Source organism: Rutilus rutilus (genome assembly GCF_951802725.1).
Source record: "Rutilus rutilus genome assembly, chromosome: 9".
In the NCBI taxonomy this organism is placed as follows: Eukaryota; Metazoa; Chordata; class Actinopteri; order Cypriniformes; family Leuciscidae; genus Rutilus; species Rutilus rutilus.
This window is the reverse complement of record NC_140223.1, coordinates 34,038,487-34,058,481: the sequence shown is the minus strand read 5'-3', so window position 1 is coordinate 34,058,481 and position 19,995 is coordinate 34,038,487. Positions and strand designations below refer to the sequence as shown.

At 35.8% G+C, this 19,995-nt stretch overlaps 1 protein-coding gene across 1 annotated transcript in view; it reads right to left on the bottom strand.

Annotated features, from left to right (window-relative positions):
• abcg1 (ATP-binding cassette, sub-family G (WHITE), member 1) overlaps positions 1 to 19,155 on the bottom strand; it is a 33,199-nt gene extending 14,044 nt beyond the window's left edge. The window contains exons 1-3 of the mRNA XM_084418313.1: positions 18,871 to 19,155; positions 17,237 to 17,480; positions 1,069 to 1,186 (exon numbers count right to left, since the gene is read on the bottom strand). Coding sequence (XP_084274439.1) covers positions 1,069 to 1,186; positions 17,237 to 17,480; positions 18,871 to 18,933 — 425 coding nt within the window. The 5' untranslated portion in view covers positions 18,934 to 19,155. The remainder of the gene's footprint in view (positions 1 to 1,068; positions 1,187 to 17,236; positions 17,481 to 18,870) is intronic.
• Between the last annotated feature and the right edge of the window lie 840 nt (positions 19,156 to 19,995).

Below are 19,995 nucleotides of genomic sequence, written 5' to 3'. Positions count from 1 at the left end.
AATAATGCACAGCTTCCAGTGGAAGATACAAAAAAGAACCAAAATGTATAATGATTGTGCTGGATGTATCAACAGTTTCATGGCAATTCGTAACGATTTTAGGTTCCGGCGAATTGATGGCGAAATCGTATAAATACGCGTTCGTACAATCTGCTTATGCCCCACTAAGGGTTGGGTTTTGCACTCTTAGAAAAAAGACTCAATTTCAAAGGCCCCCTGAAATCAAAATGTACGATTTTTAGCTTTTAGTATAAATATGTTAGCCTTAAAGGTATAGTGGAGGATCTTTACAAATTTTAGATAAGACCCGCCCTCTCCACTTTTTGAATAAGTTTGATTGATTCACCAGAATGATTGACAATTAGGAGGACCAATAGTATAGGCGATCCACCCGGAAGTAAAAAATCCTCCGCTATACCTTTAAGGTTATGAATAAGCTGGTGTGTTCCAAAACAATGACAAAATTCACATTTAGGAGATATAAGCATTCAAAACATACAGTCTCTCACTTCCGCTAAAACGGATCACGGATTTTTATGACATCACATCTTCTGTCCAATCAAATACTCTCTAGAATCTAAAGCTCCTCCCCCATGCTATAAATACCACCTGGCCAAAGCGACCGTTGACACCTCGTGTTCGGTTGCTCAAACGCTCAAGTTTTATTCCGTTTTGTATGTTGGTTAAGAATGAAATGGCTAGAATTTATTCACACCTCTACTATTGAATCCAACGTATCATCAGCGCTAGGATTCGCTTACGTGGTGCTGTCAAGTACGACTTGCAGTCTGTGAGGTAAACTAAACGCTATTGGCTATGTGAAAAGGGGGAGGAGCCATTTAATATGTCCCGCCTTAGCTTCCTGTTTCAGTGGAAATTACGTTAACGCATCATACAAAGCTGCGCGTTCCAAGGCACTTCAGTGCTTTAAAGAACCCTTTATGCCAAAAAGGTTCTACATGAGGAGAAATGTCTTCAATTATTGACAATACTATCATGTTTAACTGGTAACCAATTTGCCTAAATGTAAAATAGTTAGTGTTGGAGGCTTCATGTGGTCATACTAACCTATAACCCGCTAAAATGTTCATTAACGTAGACTTCCCAGCTCCCGAGGGTCCCATGATGGCCACCAAAGCTCCGCTGGTAAAGTTCCCAGAGATCCCTTTCAGAAGAGTCTTGTAACCTGAAACAGGGTGGAACAGAGAAAGAGCCGTGTGAGAAACCTTCCACAGTCCGGACAATAAGCACAATGAACAACCTGAGCTGTTCCTCCCAATCATGTAATGAACCTGCCAAAATCCCATTCAAATTCTCCTGCTTACATAATGGTCAGTTTGTGATTGCAGGTGAAAAGGGTTATTTGTTTGTTCACTGTCGGGTTTCTGAAAATTTCCAGGTGAATGAACATGTTTGCTGGTGTGAGTATCTATGGATAAACCCTGTTCTTACCTCAATCTGACCTGTTCCTCTCAGTGTACCTTTTTGTCTATAACTTTAAAAGAATAATGGGCTGATGCTATAACCTTTCAACAATACCTATTCATTTTCTTTTGTCAAGGTGTATAATGCATTCTTCACCATATTACGCTGCTTTGTGTGCAGATTTGTAAACAGCATTTCTCTGTGGGTTCTTGACTCGTATACACTAGCCCCAAAGAGTATTTGAACGTTTACTTACTTAAAATGTATGAATTGTATTATTAGTAATGAAATGTAATCATTAGACAACAAGATGGACATTTGTCACATTTTATCAACTTTTTAACACAAATTAAAGACATAAAATCATTCATGAAATGACATGTGATAACTTGTTTCAATAGAAATGTGATAGCCTGATATCTAAAATAATGAAAGTACAGGTTTGGATGTTTGAAACAAGCATGCAAAATTACTAGAAAACAAGCATGTTTAACTGCGCTTTTGATTCGAAATCTTAAAGTTACTGAGATAAAGCAAAGCCCATTTTCAGGCAAGTCAGTTCACTCGCCAGCCATCTTCATTCATGCAAGAATAGAAAGGAAAGATGCCGAATTCTACAACTACTAAAAATAAAAATAAAATAAAAACTACTGCTGCTACATTTTAGTTTGAATTGTATAGCGTTGTTTGAATATTTTTGGTCCATCCGATGCATTATGCAAAGTGTAGAGCAAATGCTGAGTGCAATTTATGTTTTATAAACTGAAAAATCTCTATTCATGAAATGTTTGCTTGAAATGTGGGATTGTGATATCTTTCATAACATTATGTTATCTAATACACTGACATTTGAACATTTTAAGCAAATAGTTTTTGGAACGATTATAAACCCTTGTGAAATAGAAGTGTGCTAGTAGTGTACTTTAAATTTTGAAAATATATACTTTTTAAAACCAACTGTAACTGCAGATAGTGTTTTGTGATAATGAAATAAAATGGCACTTAAGTGTACTTAAGAGTACAATTTCATGACTATGTTTTTTTTAACACACTTAAGTTTTTTTCTTTTTTTCTGCCTTAAAATAGCTTGCATGTCTTTGGTTCACCGCAGTTTTAAAGAGGAAATTCTCAGAAATGGTGTTGACTTGTGAATTTGCACATGGTTTGTCTTAAGGCAGACTGTTAGACCTTACCAGGTTTTTTTACAGTAAAATACTGGCAACACTGTTGCCAGTAATTTACTGTTAATTGTACAGTTCTTTACTGTAATCTACAGTATGTTACTGTAAAAATGCACTAAATTAAAACTCGAGTTAATTAATTTCACTTGCAGAAACCGACTGCCTTAAATTGAAAAATGTATAATGCATAAATAACGTGAGCAAAGTATTACTGTGAACTTCTTTCATTTGAGACCACTAAAAAACTATTGTACATAAAAAGATTTCCACTGGACCAGCAACTACACAGTCACCGCCTGTTAAATAAAGCAACACGCAGCATATCATCATTTATAGATCTTCTCCTGGACTGACGCACAGGCTCTACTCTTCAGCACAATGGTGACCCCAAAAAACAAAATCTTAAAGTAAACTACTGGCAACAGTGTTGCCAGTATATGCCTGTTTTATAACTTACAGTTTAGTACTGTTAAAATACATTTTGTGGGTGTGTCTTTTAATCTTACACTGTTAACCCTTTCAACCCACAGGAAAATCCACACTACAAAGAGTAAAGGTAACATTGATGCAGTATTGCAGTGAGATAATTAAGTGAATATGTTGAATAATAAGTGAATAAGTGCAATAAGTGATTGTTGAGCATTAGTGATGAACACCTGCTGTTAACAAGCAGAATCACTAATGAAAAGAGAAACACAAGAACAGAAAATAGAGAAACACAAGAACTACAACTGACTTCCAGCCATTACACATTATGACACTTATTATTAACCAGTATGACTTTATTTCTGTCATACATCTACAGAAGTTGTTATAGAGATGTTTCATTGAAAATGTTTGGTTTGAAATGACCATTATAGAGATCAGTGTTTGCTTTAGTTGGGCTCCTGACCCTTGACTTTTTTTAACATACATTTTTCTCTTGCTTGAACTTTGTTTTTGCAAGCCACATTTGTGCACACACACATGGTTTGTGAATGCAGTTTGTTAAATTGAATATGATGACAAAATCATTATATAGCCTGTTCAATTACTAATCTCATTCAGAGTTTAATTCTGTATCAAAACTGTTATATTACCACTACTGTGAAACTACAGCAATGATTTACAATGACAATTTTTTTTAACACCTCATGCAAAACCAAAGAAACAGAGCTACACTGTCTTGCAGGAGCACAGAGATATCAAAAATCAGCACATGTCTCTCAACAATGGTGGCAATTATTATTATTTTTTTTCATACTGCAGTGCATGCTGGGAGTTTTATCCTATCCTGGAACCCAGCATGCATTGCGACATGAAACTTTTGATTGTATATTACTGTTTTAATGGAAAATGGTGTGATATTGTCAGAATTTGGCCTGTTTTTACAGCAAGGGTTAACAGTGCATATTAAAAAACACTTAGACAAATAAACAAAATTAAAAGCTTCATTTTCACCACAGGGGGACTTTAAAGTACATTTTAAATGTTTTACTAATCTTGTATCATGATTAAAAGAAGTACATTTATTTTGATGTGTTGACTAACATACTAAAGCACATGTAAAGCACTTGATTATACTTTTAACTGTAGTGTTATTCAATGTTACATTTTAATTTAATATGTTTTAAACATACTGAATTGCAACTTTTTCACAAATGTGTAATATTTGCAAATGACATTCAAGTTTCAATAGAAATGACATTAAAATATATTTCAGTTGACCATAAATACTTGTCAGTATGACGTAGAGCACTTTACTCATATTTCAAATGCAATAGAGGTTTATTAACAATAGAAGTTTAGGTAACACTTTATTTTAGTGTCCTTGTTAGATTACATGTATTTACCATAGTAATAACAATATGATTACATAATTACATGCAACTAACCCTCAACCAAATCCTAATCCTACCCTAACCCTATAGTAAGTACATGTAGTCGATTAATATTACATGTATAATTACATTGTAACAATGACACCTTAAAATAAAGTGTAACCTACGTTTATTAAATTACACATAAAGATGCACTTACGTCTGACACTAAAGTTCAGCTAATTGCATTTAAAATCATTTTAAACTACAACACATTTTCATTTAATTGCAATCAACATGTAATTAAGTGTCCAAATTAACTACATTCAGATCGCACTAAATGATAACTCCTGTTTTTTGTACTGAAAAGAGGACATCTACAGGTTGACCGATTGTAACCTGTTATTTATCCAGTATCTGAGGCTGAGATGCTAATCCAGTTGATTGCAGTGGCTGCCAGCTTAATTGGATTGTGCTTACAATCCGTCAGAGCAATACACAAATACCTCTGACCTTCTCTGTCCTCTTTTAGCGCAGGATCCCAGGGCTTCTCCCTCTGATCGTGCACTACAGTAACCCCACCAACATACAAAGGTGCATCACACTATTTCTGAAATGGAAAGGCATGGTCTCTAGGTGAAGCCAGCTGGTTAGCAGATAAAGACAGGATGATTTTGCTTAGTGCACCTGATGTGCTGCATGTCAACAGAGGAGAGAGCTTTCCCTGGCCACGAGGGACAAGGGTTACTTTGAGTCACGATCAAGTGTGCGGGACGAAGAAATCGAAACAGAAATACTGGGAGGTATTGCTATATGACAACATCACTGTTTCATTTGCACCACTACTTTAATTCTTCGAGTGTGACGTCATTTCGAACAAACTCAGGCCAAAACCAAGTTCTTCGGAGTTTGAAACAGCTTGCCAAAGTGAACTTTCCAGGAAACATTCAAATCGGTTGGCAAACACAAATTCCCATGACCTGTGGGGTTAGATGTAAGTTTGACCGGTAGTCAAATGAAGTGCCGACAAACATGCACATCCTACGTAACCAAATCATTTAGAGCACCAGCAATGTACTTAACAATCATGCTCATTTTGCAGACTTCCACTGGTCCATGATTATGAACCACAGTGAATAAAGTCGAGTCATTATGATTTCAGCCGCATTATTTTCATCCCCCCACAATTATCTAATGTATGACCGGCTCTATGACTGTAACTTTCAGCTTTATATGACTTTGTGTTTTTCACCTTATTTTTAACAAAGGAGCAGGAACAGACATGTTTAACTTGTGCAAAGCTTCTTTCTTGCATAGCTACCAGTCATTTCAGCTGAACAAGAACAGTCAGTTGTGCTGCTTAATGTTGCAAACTGGTATTTGTCATCATTTTAATTTGTATTTATCATACTCATAAACACACTGGTTTTTAGCACAATTAGTTTTACCATTAAGTGCACTTTGTTTTTTACCTTAACGGCTAATAAATCGGACTAATCGCATTTTCACAGGAAATAGCACTATGGTACTGAAATGTACATTTCATGGTATTTACATACATGGCACTTCCAAGAATACCATGATACAGGGTACTTGCCCAAAATACATTTGTAGCGCCAGAAAACCATGTCCAAAAACATACCATGCTAATGTTTGTGTTTAGACATTTACCATGTACAATCGCCATGTTGTTTTAAAACATGCGCCGTGCCGAGTACTTGTGAGTACCATAGATGCCAGAGAACATGTCAATCATTCAGTGCCATGTATATATTACAGTATAGTACTTTTCAATGTATATAAGGAGATACGAAATATGGCAGTGTAGAACTTTGCATTGATCGTGTTCAACAGGTACATGTTCGTCTTTTCATGTGGCCCGTTTGTCAATGCTGAATCATGCTGGTCTTGGCGACAATTTACCGTACAGTTATTTAGACATAACTCCTTATCTATGTGTTACAGTGTCGGTCCAATGCCTCCTTATCTATTAGTTACAGCCCAGTGAAAGATGTTTTGGTAGGGGCTGGGTGGGAAAGAGCTTGATAAGTGCTTGTTACTGTGCTATTGCCTATACATCAGCTGATTTATTGCAATACTAATAAAAAGTGCAATCTAAAACAACACTGATTCCCTTCCAGTGTAACAGACAGCTATTTTGGCCTTTTATGACCTATGAAGGGAGATCTCATAGCTTTGAGTCAAAGCTATTAGGCTTCCTTGGCAAACACCTCACTTTCTCTAAAGCAGGTTTGCCTATGCAGCTCTTTCAGCGTTTCAGCATGAGGGTCAAATCATCAGCCGAGGTAAAAATACCAAAGGAAGAGGACAGACACCACAGAGTTCACTTGGGTCTTTTACATGCTTCAGTAGGCTAGGCATTGATGTTATTTTCCGTGACATTTTCACCCCTACCGGAGGTTACTCAAGGCTGTGCGAGGTTCTTTAAATGCTATTGTGAAAAAGTTATTTTAAGGCATGGTACACAGCATAAAGTACACAGAATATGAGTTTCAAGCAACAGCATTCTTATATTTGCTCATTGCAAGTAATCAAATTGACACAGAGAGCACCCATACACAGTTTTTAAACAAATGCTAATGACCCAGTTTACATCCATACCACATGCAAGTATGTATATATATTAGTGCTGTCAATCGATTAAAAACTTTAACTAGATTAATCACACATTTTTTCTGTGATTAATCGCAATTAATCGCAATAAAAAAAGAAATGTTTTTGTACGTTTTTAATATATTTTATAATGTAATAATTTCACAGTTAATCAAATTAATGTAGAAACAACATAAAGACAGTATATTTTAAATAATTTTTTAATGGCATCTTTTTATGAATGAAGGCCAGTATTACTGATATTAATACAGCTACTGATTTTTTTTTCTTTTTCACATTTATTAGGCTTCAAAAATATAACACTTTTTAATTTAAGTGAACTTAAAACAATGCTAACATAAACCCATAATAAATGTCATATTTATTCGTGCCCTTCCTGTCTTAACAGTTAGGAAATATACTGTAATAAAGTTATCAAAGTTATATGCAGTCTGCACTGCATAAACTATAAATTAAATAGTTAATCCTTATTAAAGCTACAAAAGTTATTTAGTCAACAGCAGTGAGTCATTTTCTCTGTTCCCTTTGTTCTTTAACTTTACTGACAGGAAGCTTTATTGGCTGCTGTCCCTTTAAGAGCAGAAAGAGACGGAATCTCACCGTTTATATACCGTACTGTCTATGGATCTCACACGCGCGCCTCATTCTCTCGCAACTCTTCGTTCATTTTAGACTTTATATAAATCATTTAAGACTGCTCTTATGAGGATAATCGACAAAACTGACATTTTGGGATTGTTATTGTTAGTTCAAGCGCTAAAGAGAACTGGATTCTGGCGCCCGGTCTATGCATTGTGTGTGTGTGTGTGTGTGTGTCACATAAAGACATTCACAGACAGCGCTTTCTCTTTTGTCTTGCCGCGCTTGAAATGTTTAAAAGCATTTAAATGAATAAGAGCGTGATCATATAATGTAAAGCTAGCCAACGGATGGCAGAAAAGACGGATGCTGCGTTAATTGCGTTAAATATTTTAACACGTTAAACCAGACAAAAATTAATCGCATGCGTTAACGCGTTAACGTTGACAGCACTAATATATATATATATATATATATATATATATATATATATATATATATATATATATATATATATATATATATATATATATTTAGCCCTTCAAATAGCTATAAAGTTGTGGTCACGTGACCCAACTTTTCAGGTCACATAAACAACACCTGAAACAGGCTGATCACTCCTGCAGATCACACTATTAAATATTTATGACACAATCACTGGCAATGAATCCATAATGTTCAAATTATACCAATGTTTACTAGGAAGCCCAATATTTGGAAAAAGGTGGGTCTTAGAAATCTGATGGCAACATCAAGATTCAGCTATCAAGACGTCTACTGCCAGGGTCATACATCTAAGCATATACATGTTACAGAATACTTTATTTTGCAGAACAGGTACAATAAAGTAAATAATAAATGAGCTTAACTGAGAGTCACAGTGTCCTCCAGTGTTATATTATCAATACAACATATATGGGAAAATTTTGCTGATAATGATCGATGTTAATATATCCTTCAGTTCTTTCTCATAAATACAGTCAGCAACACTGATCTATAAACTTACAGTTGCATGTTTTGTTTAAAACATTCAAATAAATATTCAAATAACATTTAGAATATTTCATAAAGTGCCATTTTTATTTTCATTTGAGATGTTAGTGCATAGATCCTGAACATGTGATGTGTTATGATACGTGATGACGAAAGGGCAGTCAGGAATAATCCACTACTGCAGCACAGAGACACGTATGTTGTTTGTGCGTTTCAAGTAAAAGCCTTTTTCAGTGGTTGAATATGGAGTTGACAACTCATGGGAAATGAAAGTGAACCATCTACATCTCAGATATTCTGCTAAGTTATACCTCTTCCACAAGCATCTCTCATTAGCAGCTTGTCTTCACAAGTGCACAGCTGATGGTTTGCTCTGCTTCACAGCTCAAAGCGGAGGTTACTGGAGTTTATTGACCGATAGTAACCAGCTGTGAGAGCGGAGCTGGGCTTCTGCTCTCTCTTTCCTCTCAGTATGGATTACAAAGATTTGTTAGACAGCTCAAAGGCCCGGTTTCAATGGCAATCAATTGATAATAAACAGCACATCACTCTCTATTGCTTTTCAGTAAAAAAAAAAACTTGATAACATGTCAGATGGACTTGCTTTTAGTCAACATGAAATCAAAACCGTCCCTACTGTATGCAACTTCCTATACATGTTTAAGATGTAAATGATTCATCGGTGCACAATTATTCCACAGAAACGAAGGACGAAAGTACAATGTTCAAACAGTATACTGCTAATACTATTATTTCTGCAGTATGCAGCATATACTGTGTGAATTTGCTGCATTGGATACTAAAATGAGCAACTAAATTGACCATAATGTGCAGTGCAGAGCAAAGTACATTAGTTCTGCAACAACTATAATCGATAAAAATCTTTAAATGAAAATAATTGATAATGAATTTGACTCGGAAACCATCAGCCAGTCACATAGCTTATAGTAGGCCTAGTGAATAACCAGTTTCTGTGGACAAAGAGTGAGCTTCTGCAGTAAAGGAACATGATCCAAGATGTCTGAAACATGAGAATACTTTATATTTATAAGCGCTTTAAACAAAAGCATTTAATCATGCATGTTATTTATATTTAAATGAAAATAGTAATTTATAATGAATGCGATTAGTTGAACTTTTGACCCACTTAAGTACGACTTAAGTACATCTTTAAAATATGGTTAAAGTGTACTGCCAAATGTACTGACAAGCATTTATTTAAACATTTGATGGACCCCATTGTATGAAAATAATAATAATATGGAAGTCAATGGGGTCCATCAACTGTTTGGTTAACCATATTCTACTAAACATATTTTGTGTTCAGCGGAAGAAAGAAAACAGGTCATACAGGTTTGGAACAACATGAGGGTCAAGAATGTTCTTTTTTGGGGTGAACTATCCCTTTAAAGAAGATTTAAACTTTCAATTCGCAGTGATGCCCTCAAAGCAGTTGCAATCGTCATCATATAAAAAAAAAAACTTATATTTGATATGCATAATTATGTTTCAGTGCACAAATTATATTATCATATTGAATGAATTCATTTTTGCCAACCAAGTTAGCAGCATCAAATGAAATGCCAGCTGCAGATGCCAGAGGATCTGTTCATCCTGAGGCTCTGAAAGCTGTGATCTGAACAAAAAAAACAGGATTATATCGATCCTGTCCACATCTGCTCTATACCTCCACTCAGTGACATCATGGTACTATCCCTGACCATTTCATGACCAGATCCTTTTAACCGTGCCCGGCTGTTTGCCAGTTCAATCCATTTGCTGCCTGCATGGGTCTGATGTTGAGTGCATGAGTCAGGGCTGTGTGTTGAGCATTCTGTTGTTTTTGGAGAAAGCCAAAAAAAAAAAAAAGCAGGTGCTATCTAAGAGAACCCAACCAAAGACATTGAGTGAAGTCACCAGTACGATGAGCCAGTTGGCTATGGGACTAGGACTTGTGTATATTTTATGGCAAGGCTGTTGGAAGAAGCGACACTGGAGTGTGGCATTGAAGTTTCATTGAAACTTGCTTCTACTTCAGGCAAATGTTTCCACATTTCAAGGAGCAATTCCGAGAGGGTCCTCACACCATCGGTGCTCGGGCCCTAATTATTCACAATACATTACAATTTGAATACACTAGTTCAAACTGATAGTTCAAAAAAATAATAATTATGTCATTATTACCCTAATATCATACATAACCTTTAGACTATACTGTTTTGTAAGAATATTTCCACCCAGAAATAGGTCATTTACAGTGGCCACCATAAAATATCTACTCAAAAAAACAGATTACAAGCAATACTATTCATTAAATTCAACAAGACTTACGAATTGAGTTAGAATTAATCAAATGAGATCCTTACAAATTAACCATTCAAAATGAGTAACTGCAATTAGCACACAAAACAAATTTAAGTACAATTTAAACAAAAATATTGGTTTCCTTGGACAAATACCCCCACTATGCTAATAAATACTACTTAATAGAATTGTTTTGATTCAACACAAAAATAAGTTGGTTTTATTATTTTTAATGAGTGGATTAATTAAAATAATTTAATTAAATCGGGTTAAAATTTCAAGTATGAATAACAGACGAATTGACGAAGATGAATTACAAACTCTTTTATTATTGCCAACAACAGTCACAGAAATGGCATCCGTTAGTACCATAGACCGTAAAAAAATGGACGTAGTGTCCGTGACGTCACCAAGATCGTTTTTGAAGCCTAAAGTGGGCGTGGCCGAGCGTCGCCATCTTGGCAGTGCGTCACTCCCGGATAAACGAAAATGGGCGAAAAACCCTGACGTGATGCTAACAGACAGCAGACAAACAGCTAATGATGACTAATGACCACAGCAGCGGGAATCCACTTGTCACTCAAAAGTGGACATGCCCTTAATTGTGCAGAAATTTAAGGCTTAATATATTGAAAACGGATGAGTTATAAAAAAAATTCACCCCCCTCACAGTTGTCATGAAGGGCAAAATTAGCTGTATAGACCAAAGCCACTTTTTGCTCCAGGCTGTAAACGTGTTTTTTTCTGCTGTAAAGTTGGGCATTTCATCATGGGGGACATGCAGATTTAACTCACTTCTGCAGCCAGCCTCAAGCGGTCAGTTGATGAATTGCCGTTTAATTCACCTCCGTGTTGGTTTCAAGAGAGAGACAGGGAGGTTGCCGCTTGGTTAGTACTCTGAGTGAATATTCAATACTCTTTATCAACAGAACTAACTGCATTTTTTTCCCAATGACCTTTTAAGGCATATTAATTCACACAGGTTGAAACCAGTTTCAAAACAGCTTGTGAAAAGTTTTCCAAATTGTTCAAAATACACAACAGAGTTGCGTTGTTTAAAGGTTTCCACATTTTCTGAAAACAAAAACTGATGTCTTAACAGATTACACTAATAACAATCTCGTATTAAAACAGCAGTGCGACTGGAGACTGGAGATGGAGACCAAAGAGGACGAAGCAAGCCCCATGTGAAGAACGGCAAGGCCTGTAAAAAACTCTTAGGGCAAGGTGTCAATTCACACAGGATGTGTGAACAGTACAAGTTTGCGGAACAACTTTTTTGGTCTTTCTGTCTTTCTAGGCAGAAAATGTTAAAAATAATTGCTCAAATGTAAGGTCTTTGTTAGGCAACATGGAACCACAGAACAGATTATACTAAAGACAATCTTATTTTAAGACAGCAGTTTAGACCTGAGTGACTAGACTCTGTTTGACAGCGTTGAAGCATCCACCTCCAAGAGAAGTTTCTGAAAAGCCTCAAAGGTATACTTCAGATGCCTGGGATAATGGAGATTCAGTGCATAGGTCAAACCAAGGAGGACACAGCAAGCCCTAGTCCATATCATGACAAAATAGCAGAATTACATTTTTTGGATGAACAATTCCTTTAAGCAGCAGGTCAGATGTTGTAAGTTGACTGGAACTTCTCAGAGCAAATGTGTACATTTCCCTGCCAAAGCATTGGAAAACACACACAATTAATAAAAACATTAATTATATTTTCAGTGGTTTTCGAACTGGGGTCTAGCAGGGACCCTTCAGAGGGAAGGAAAGATTTCAGAAATTAAGTGTTTACCAAGTTTTATTTTGCTTTCTGTTCAGAAATCATGAGATTTATTTAGAATTTTGATAAATTATTATTTACTTTATGGCAGTGGCTATAAGTGTCAATGCTGAAACATGCCTAGATGTTTTGGCTACAATAAGCCACACTAACAGCTTGCACTAGCGCAAACCCTCTTTTGGCGTTAAAAAACTATGGTCAGGATTTACTAAAGACAAATTAGCGCTGAAAAGCCGTGGACACTTATTTTTGCTGACCTTATTGCATATGCATTTGCAGGAGTTTCCCTTTCAGACGCAGAATTTATGGGAGTAGAGTATTTAAATGAATCACGCAAGGTGGATGTTCAAGGTGTGCTTGTCAATTTACTGCTGTTTGCGCCATTATTTACCGCCCCAAAAAAGCATGTCTTAAACCAAACGCTAACTGGTAGATTACATTGGTCATTACGGAAATGATCCGGCTGTGTATGTGCTCTTTAAAGTTCAGCATAGATCACGCATTGAACTTTCCACTCCCATCGACACTGTTTTGGAATTGTGCTCTTGCTAATTTGCCCTGTTTAGTACATCTGGCCCTAAGGCTGCATTTACATCACATGGTTCAAGTGACCCAATTCCAATTTTTTCCTCCCATGTGGCACAGATTGGATGTGACCCATGAATGTGTAAGCAGGAAAAAAGCACATGGATTCCGATGTTCTCAGAGCGGTTTCAGGCCTCATTCATATGTGGAAATACATTAAATGGATAGGATACATGCATTTGCGTCTGCATGTAAGCGGACAGATCGGATATTTCCCTGTCAATGCGAGTCGTACGTCATTGAAAAAGCAACGGAGGCGAATGACATCAAGTCAGGTGGACACCAACCGCGTTCACATGACTCTTTCCAATGGCGCAATGGAGGACGAAGCATCAATCCAATGTTTTGCTGACCTTTAGAGGTGGTGCGGAAAGCAGAACTTGTATTATCATTTCATCTGCGTCAATTGCAAATAATCTCGTTTTACTTCCTTTTTGGCCCAAGCTTTTCGGGGTCAATATGTCTACTTTGGGTTATTTCACCAAGTCTATACTGGAAATGCAGATACTGGAAATGGGTCACTTTAAAAAAAAAAAGATGTAAGCTGGTCATCAAAAATATAGTCAACAAATCGGAATTGGGCATCAAAACCTGCAATGTAAATATGGCCTAAGTGCAAATAAAGTTAAATCCAATTTACACTAAGTGTAAATAGCAATAGATGCTACTTACATTATTGTTAGAATATCAGTATTTTCTTTGCATTAAGTGTAAATAGCTGTTAGATGCTATACATAAATAGTGGAAGATACTATATTTGCACCTCAGTGTATTGCAGTATATTATAGAACAGTATGCAATGAAAACAACATATACAGTGTATATGATTATATTTATTAAAATCATAAATGGATGCTGCCATATTTGGACATTACTTGTCTTTGTCCCTAAAGGTAGCCTTCCCCTTCCCCTACCCGATAAACACTTTACTCCCACTGTTTGACGCTTTTTTCAACTTTTCAATATTATCTTAATTTTTATTTAAAATAAACGCCTCTCTGAGCTGATATGCGATTGGAAAAGGAAGAATGAGTTCAGAAAAAGGCGGATTCGGACTCTGGTCGGTCATGTCAAAAGGTAACGCCATCCGCCTTACTAGCCACACCACGATCCTGTTATCAGCGTGATTTCTTTTGCAATTTTGTAATAGTGGGAGGAGTTAGTGTAAATAGCCTCTGACAACAAGGTGGGATTTTTGTACTTGCTGTTTATACTTATTTTATTTTAGAATTTTTATATTTTATTTGATATTTTATCAAATACAAGACAGCATTGCAGTCACTCGCTCGTCTCGCTATATCAGGTGCATTTAGATATATAAGATCACTTTAAGTAGTGGTAGTTAAAGTAGAGTAAGCGAAAACAGAAAAACTAGCATTGGCAATGTTATGAACAGTATGATATGCAAGCAAAATATTGCTCTGAGAAAGATTTGTGACAGGAAAAACACCTTTATATCTGCAAACAGCATTAGGGCCAATGGGTAAGCTATTCATTCTTCTTAGCAGAAGGACTGAGCAGCAAATTAGCACATCCAAAAATACTTCTGAGCTATAGGGGAAATATGTGAAAAATACAACCTGACAAGTGACAAAAACAAAAAAAGTAGTAAAAAACAAAACAGATTGTAGGATGAAAAAAGCCCATCTCTTGAGCTGAACTCTGCCGTCTGTTCTGGCTTGGGTCACCGTGATTTTGCGGAGTTATATGCATTCCTGGGTCAACATATTTTGTTGATCATGGAACAAAATTCCCATCAGAAAATGTAGTCCTAACCATATCCCTAACCGTAAATCTAACCCTACTCATAACTTATCCCTAAAATCAGAGGGAAATGATAGGTGAATAACACTGATATAGAAGCATCTGACCCTGGTTGCAAGCCTAAACTTGACATAAACTGTAAACTTGTTCCTCAAATCTGATTGGTTGATTGGAATGTTGTTCCAGGATCAACAAAGATGTTGATCCAGGAACATGTTGTACTTGGTGAAATCACGTTTAGGGGTTTCTGCCAGTGACAAAACTGCTGCTAATGAACATTTTCTGCATCCAAGACATTTAAAATCAAATTACAATCCAGATGGTGAGCCTAATGAAGACATCACTGTCCACCAAAAACAAAACCTGATCCTTTAAGGTGAACGTAAAAAACAAAAAGCCAAGGCAAAGCAGACAGCTGGGCTGTTATGTCAACCGTAGTGCTTAATTAATGAATTCACTTCAGAGGATAACATCCTCAGACATTCTCAGGATAACATCCACCAAAAAGAACATTTTTGAAAAAAAAAACAAAGCCTAAAACCACTCTTGGCTAATCTATTCAACATCCTACACTCTCCATATCACTAAACAATTTATTTGTATCTGTATCCAAAACAAATCATTCCCCTTGAAATCAATCCAATTCCCAGAATATTTCCAATAGAAACCAACAAATCCCCTTGCAGTAAATTAAATTAAAACATACAGCAAGATTAGTTTATATGGACTTTTTCATTAAAATGAGTTTGTAGTATGCTTTCAAAACACATATTATAGACATACATTTACTGTGTGTGCATGTCAGTTTAAAAAAATCACATTAAACAACTATTAACTTTCCCACTATCCTACGAAAGATGGATTTAAATACAGTATGTTGCAGATAAGATTTAATGGAGTGCACAAAGACATATTTGTATGGAAGCTTGTTTCCGCCACAAAAAAAAAAAAAAAAAGATAATTGCGACTTTTTATCTCACAATTGCGAGTTTACATCTCGCAATTCTGACTTTATTTCTCAGAATTGCGAGATACAAAGTCAGAATTGCGTGAAATAAAGTCACAATTAGGTGTTATAAAGTCAGAATTGCGAGATATAAAGTCAGAATTGCGTGAAATAAAGTCACAATTGCGTGTTATAAAGTCAGAATTCTGACTTTTTTTCTCGCAATTGCGACTTTATATCACGCAATTCTGACTTTATAACACGCAATTGCGACTTTATATCTCGCAATTCTGACATATTTTCTCAGAATTGTGAGATATAAACTCACAATTGTGAGATATAAAGTCCAATTCTAAGGGGGAAAAAAAGACGGCCTTTTTTTTTTTTTTTTTTTACCTCAGAATAGTTTATCTCACAATTCTGACTATATAACACGCAATTGCGACTTTATATCATGCAATTCTGACTTTATATCTCCCAATTGCGAGATATAAAGTCAGAATTGCGTGATATAAAGTCGCAATTGCGAGAAAAAAAGTCAGAATTCTGACTTTATAAGACGCAATTGCGACTTTATTTCACGCAATTCTGACTTTATATCTCGCAAATAATTCTGACTTTATAACACGCAATTGCGACTTTATTTCACGCAATTCTGACTTTATATCTCAAAATTCTGAGAAATAAAGTCAGAATTGCGAGATGTAAACTCGCAATTGTGAGATAAAAAGTCGCAATTATCTCTTAAAATGTTTTATTCTGTGGCGGAAACAAGCTTCCATATATTTGTGAGTCTCTATGGTTGTGAAAAAGAAGTTCACCTTAGCATACTTTTAAAAAGAGCACCTATCATGGAAATAATATACTTTAAAAGAATATACGAACTGAATGTGATGTTTTCAGACACTTAATTGCATGTTAGTTGTAATTAAATGGAAATGTATTATAGTTTAAATTGACAGTAAATGTAATTAGCTGAATAGTGAACTTAATAGTGCTTTTGGTAAATTAAAATATACTGCATCATCGTTTATTTTGAGACTATGTCATGTGTCACATTTGTAATGATAAAGTTGCAATTGAGTAAATTAATATTTACTAAAATGTATTACGTGAAATGTACTATCGAACTACACAGTACTTTACATTTACTTTTGTGCTTTAGTTATTTAACACAATAAAGTGTATGGCAAAGCACAACCTTACATATAAAGTGCTTGGAGGCTTGAAGGTCAAACATTACCTTTTTTCCTCCACCATGGTCCTTCAGGAACCGAGTACGAGAGATCTTTGAATTCGATGTTGACTGCGGGTCTGCGGGGGAGATATGAAAATCGCTGGGCCTCGGTCAGATTGTTCTCAACTTTTTTCAGGTGTCCGTGCAACAGTGGTGTTTGCTGACTGCCGACAGGCTTGGATATCATTTCATCAATGGACACACACACGGTTCTAGGGTCCAGCATGAGATCCGGAGGTCCATTGGTATTCTGAGGGTGGAAAGAGAGAAGGCTTATGTAATACACTGCAGCCTTGAGAGAAAAAAGGCCTGAGGATTTTGCTCTTAGGACTCAAAATCTCTGCTGACAAATGTTCGATGTTCAGAAGTCATCAAGGATAAAATGAACAAGTGTAAGAAGACTCTATTAACACTCACACACACGCGCACACGTTGGCTTTCCATGTTTTATGGGGACATATATCTAATGGTTTTTATACTGTACATTCTCTCCCATTACACTAACCCTACCCCTAAATCTACCCATCACACAAAACTTTCTGCATTTTTACATTTTCAAAAAAACATTGCTTAGTATGATTTTTAAGCTTGTTTCCTCATGGGGACCAAAAAAATCAAGGTAAAAATGTACTGGTATTACTATACTTGTGGTCCCCATAACATAGGGAATATACCAGGAACACACACACTCTAAATTAGTTGCTCTATAGCAAAATACCAATAAAAAGCAATGTCTCTTGTAAACAATGATATATCCATGGTATGTTTCAAAGTACATCGGAGTACTATATCGAAGGACCATGTTATTGCTCTCTAATGCCATCACTGTACTACTGACAGTATTTATTTATTTTTTGTATTAAGAAGAATAAGCAATAAGCATCAACACCACATATAACATATATAGTAGAAAATAAAAGTTCATCAGAAATGCACGCGAAATATAAAGAGAGACAACCTAATCTCTCTCTCGCTCTCTCACCACAAGGCAGATGAGGTTACTATCGGACACAGCTTATTCTAAGCTCAGAGAGAGAGAGAAAAAAACAGTGATGGCTAAATGTGAGTTTAATGCAGTAATGTGTTTCTCCATATTAAAACTGTATTATGTAATATAAAAGGATATTAAAACATCATCATCATCACATCTGAAATTTAAAGAATTTATCAAATTAGTGCTGGCACTACGTTTTTATATTTATATATAACATTTATATTTATATTAAATATTTAGCAACTGATCATGCATTAGAAATATATTTGCAACAACAATGTTATGCAGTCTGTGACACCAGTACAGTCATGTGAAGAACTGACAGATCTGTGCAGTCAGTGAGGGTTACTCCGGTTCACTCGGGATATACACATCAATCAAGCATGTTTTAAACATACAGTTTACTTTACGCAGCAAAATGTGTTAAGTATTAAATGGTTAATTCAAAATCAAGTATGTTTTAAACATACAGTTTACTTTACGCAGCTAAATGTGTTAAGTATTAAATGGTTAATTAAAAATTCATAAATGTATGTATATAAATATATATATATATATATATATATATATATATATACATACACACACACACACACACACATACACATATAGATAGATAGATATCATTGAGATAAAACAATCTTACCATTATGATGGAGTTGGTCACTGCAGTATTGTTGACTGAAAAGGCTGCCATAAGACATGCCATTCCTGTAAAATGTGCAGCGTCTAAATCCGATTCTGGCCAATGCAGTGAGATCTTGCATTTGTTTGGTCCTCAGAAGCTCCTCCGAGTGTTCCTCCTCGCGATGTTATTGTTTACAAGAGCAGTACCTGCGCTCGGTGTATAGATGGTGACGTCACCATAACCGTGCGGGCAGGACACACACACAGGACACACACGGGACGTGCTTTTGCGATGACACACGCCACGGGGAAAAATCGGAGAGGTCTCGAGGTGCGTTTTAAAAAGCGGAAATGTTTTCAATAAACGTCGTCGAGACGCAAACGGACGCTAAATAGAACGTAATATAGCCTACATACATACATAGCCTACATTTATATATATATATATATATATATATATATATATATATATATATATATATATATATATATATATATATATTACATATTATTATATATTATAGTTAGTAGGGTAGAGTGGGGGAAAACGCCCCCCTGGGGTAAAACGCCCCCCACCTGTTTTTTCCCAAAATAACCACTAAAAGTAGTCGAGATACATTTTTACTGTTGCTATGCACTACGTTGATAACGGGGATATACAAATCTCTATGGAGAAGCTGACACCAGCGACATATTTGAAGAGAAGAGGATTACATGGTAAATGCTATAATTTTCAGATATTAGTAAACAAGTGTTTAAGAGAATATTGTTCTGCAGGATATCGCAGTGATGTATGATAGATGAATAGTGAAGTCTGTAGTTTGAGATCATATATTATTTATAAGGAATATAATTATATTTTAAAAAATAAACATTTTTTTTAAAAACTCATAGCTTGTGCGGGGTAAAACGTATTAAAAACTATTGTCTGTTAATTTTGCTGTTGATCTATGAAGCAAACTGGTTGGTAAGAAAGGGGGCATTTTACCCCACCTTGGGGGGCGTTTTACCCCACCGCTGGGGCAAAACGCCCCCTTTGTACAAAAATATTTTCAGTGAAAATACTAATTAATTATGAAGGCTGAGCAATTTTAATATTTGGTGAATAACTCCTGCCATAGTCACTCAAAACCGGGATGGCAAT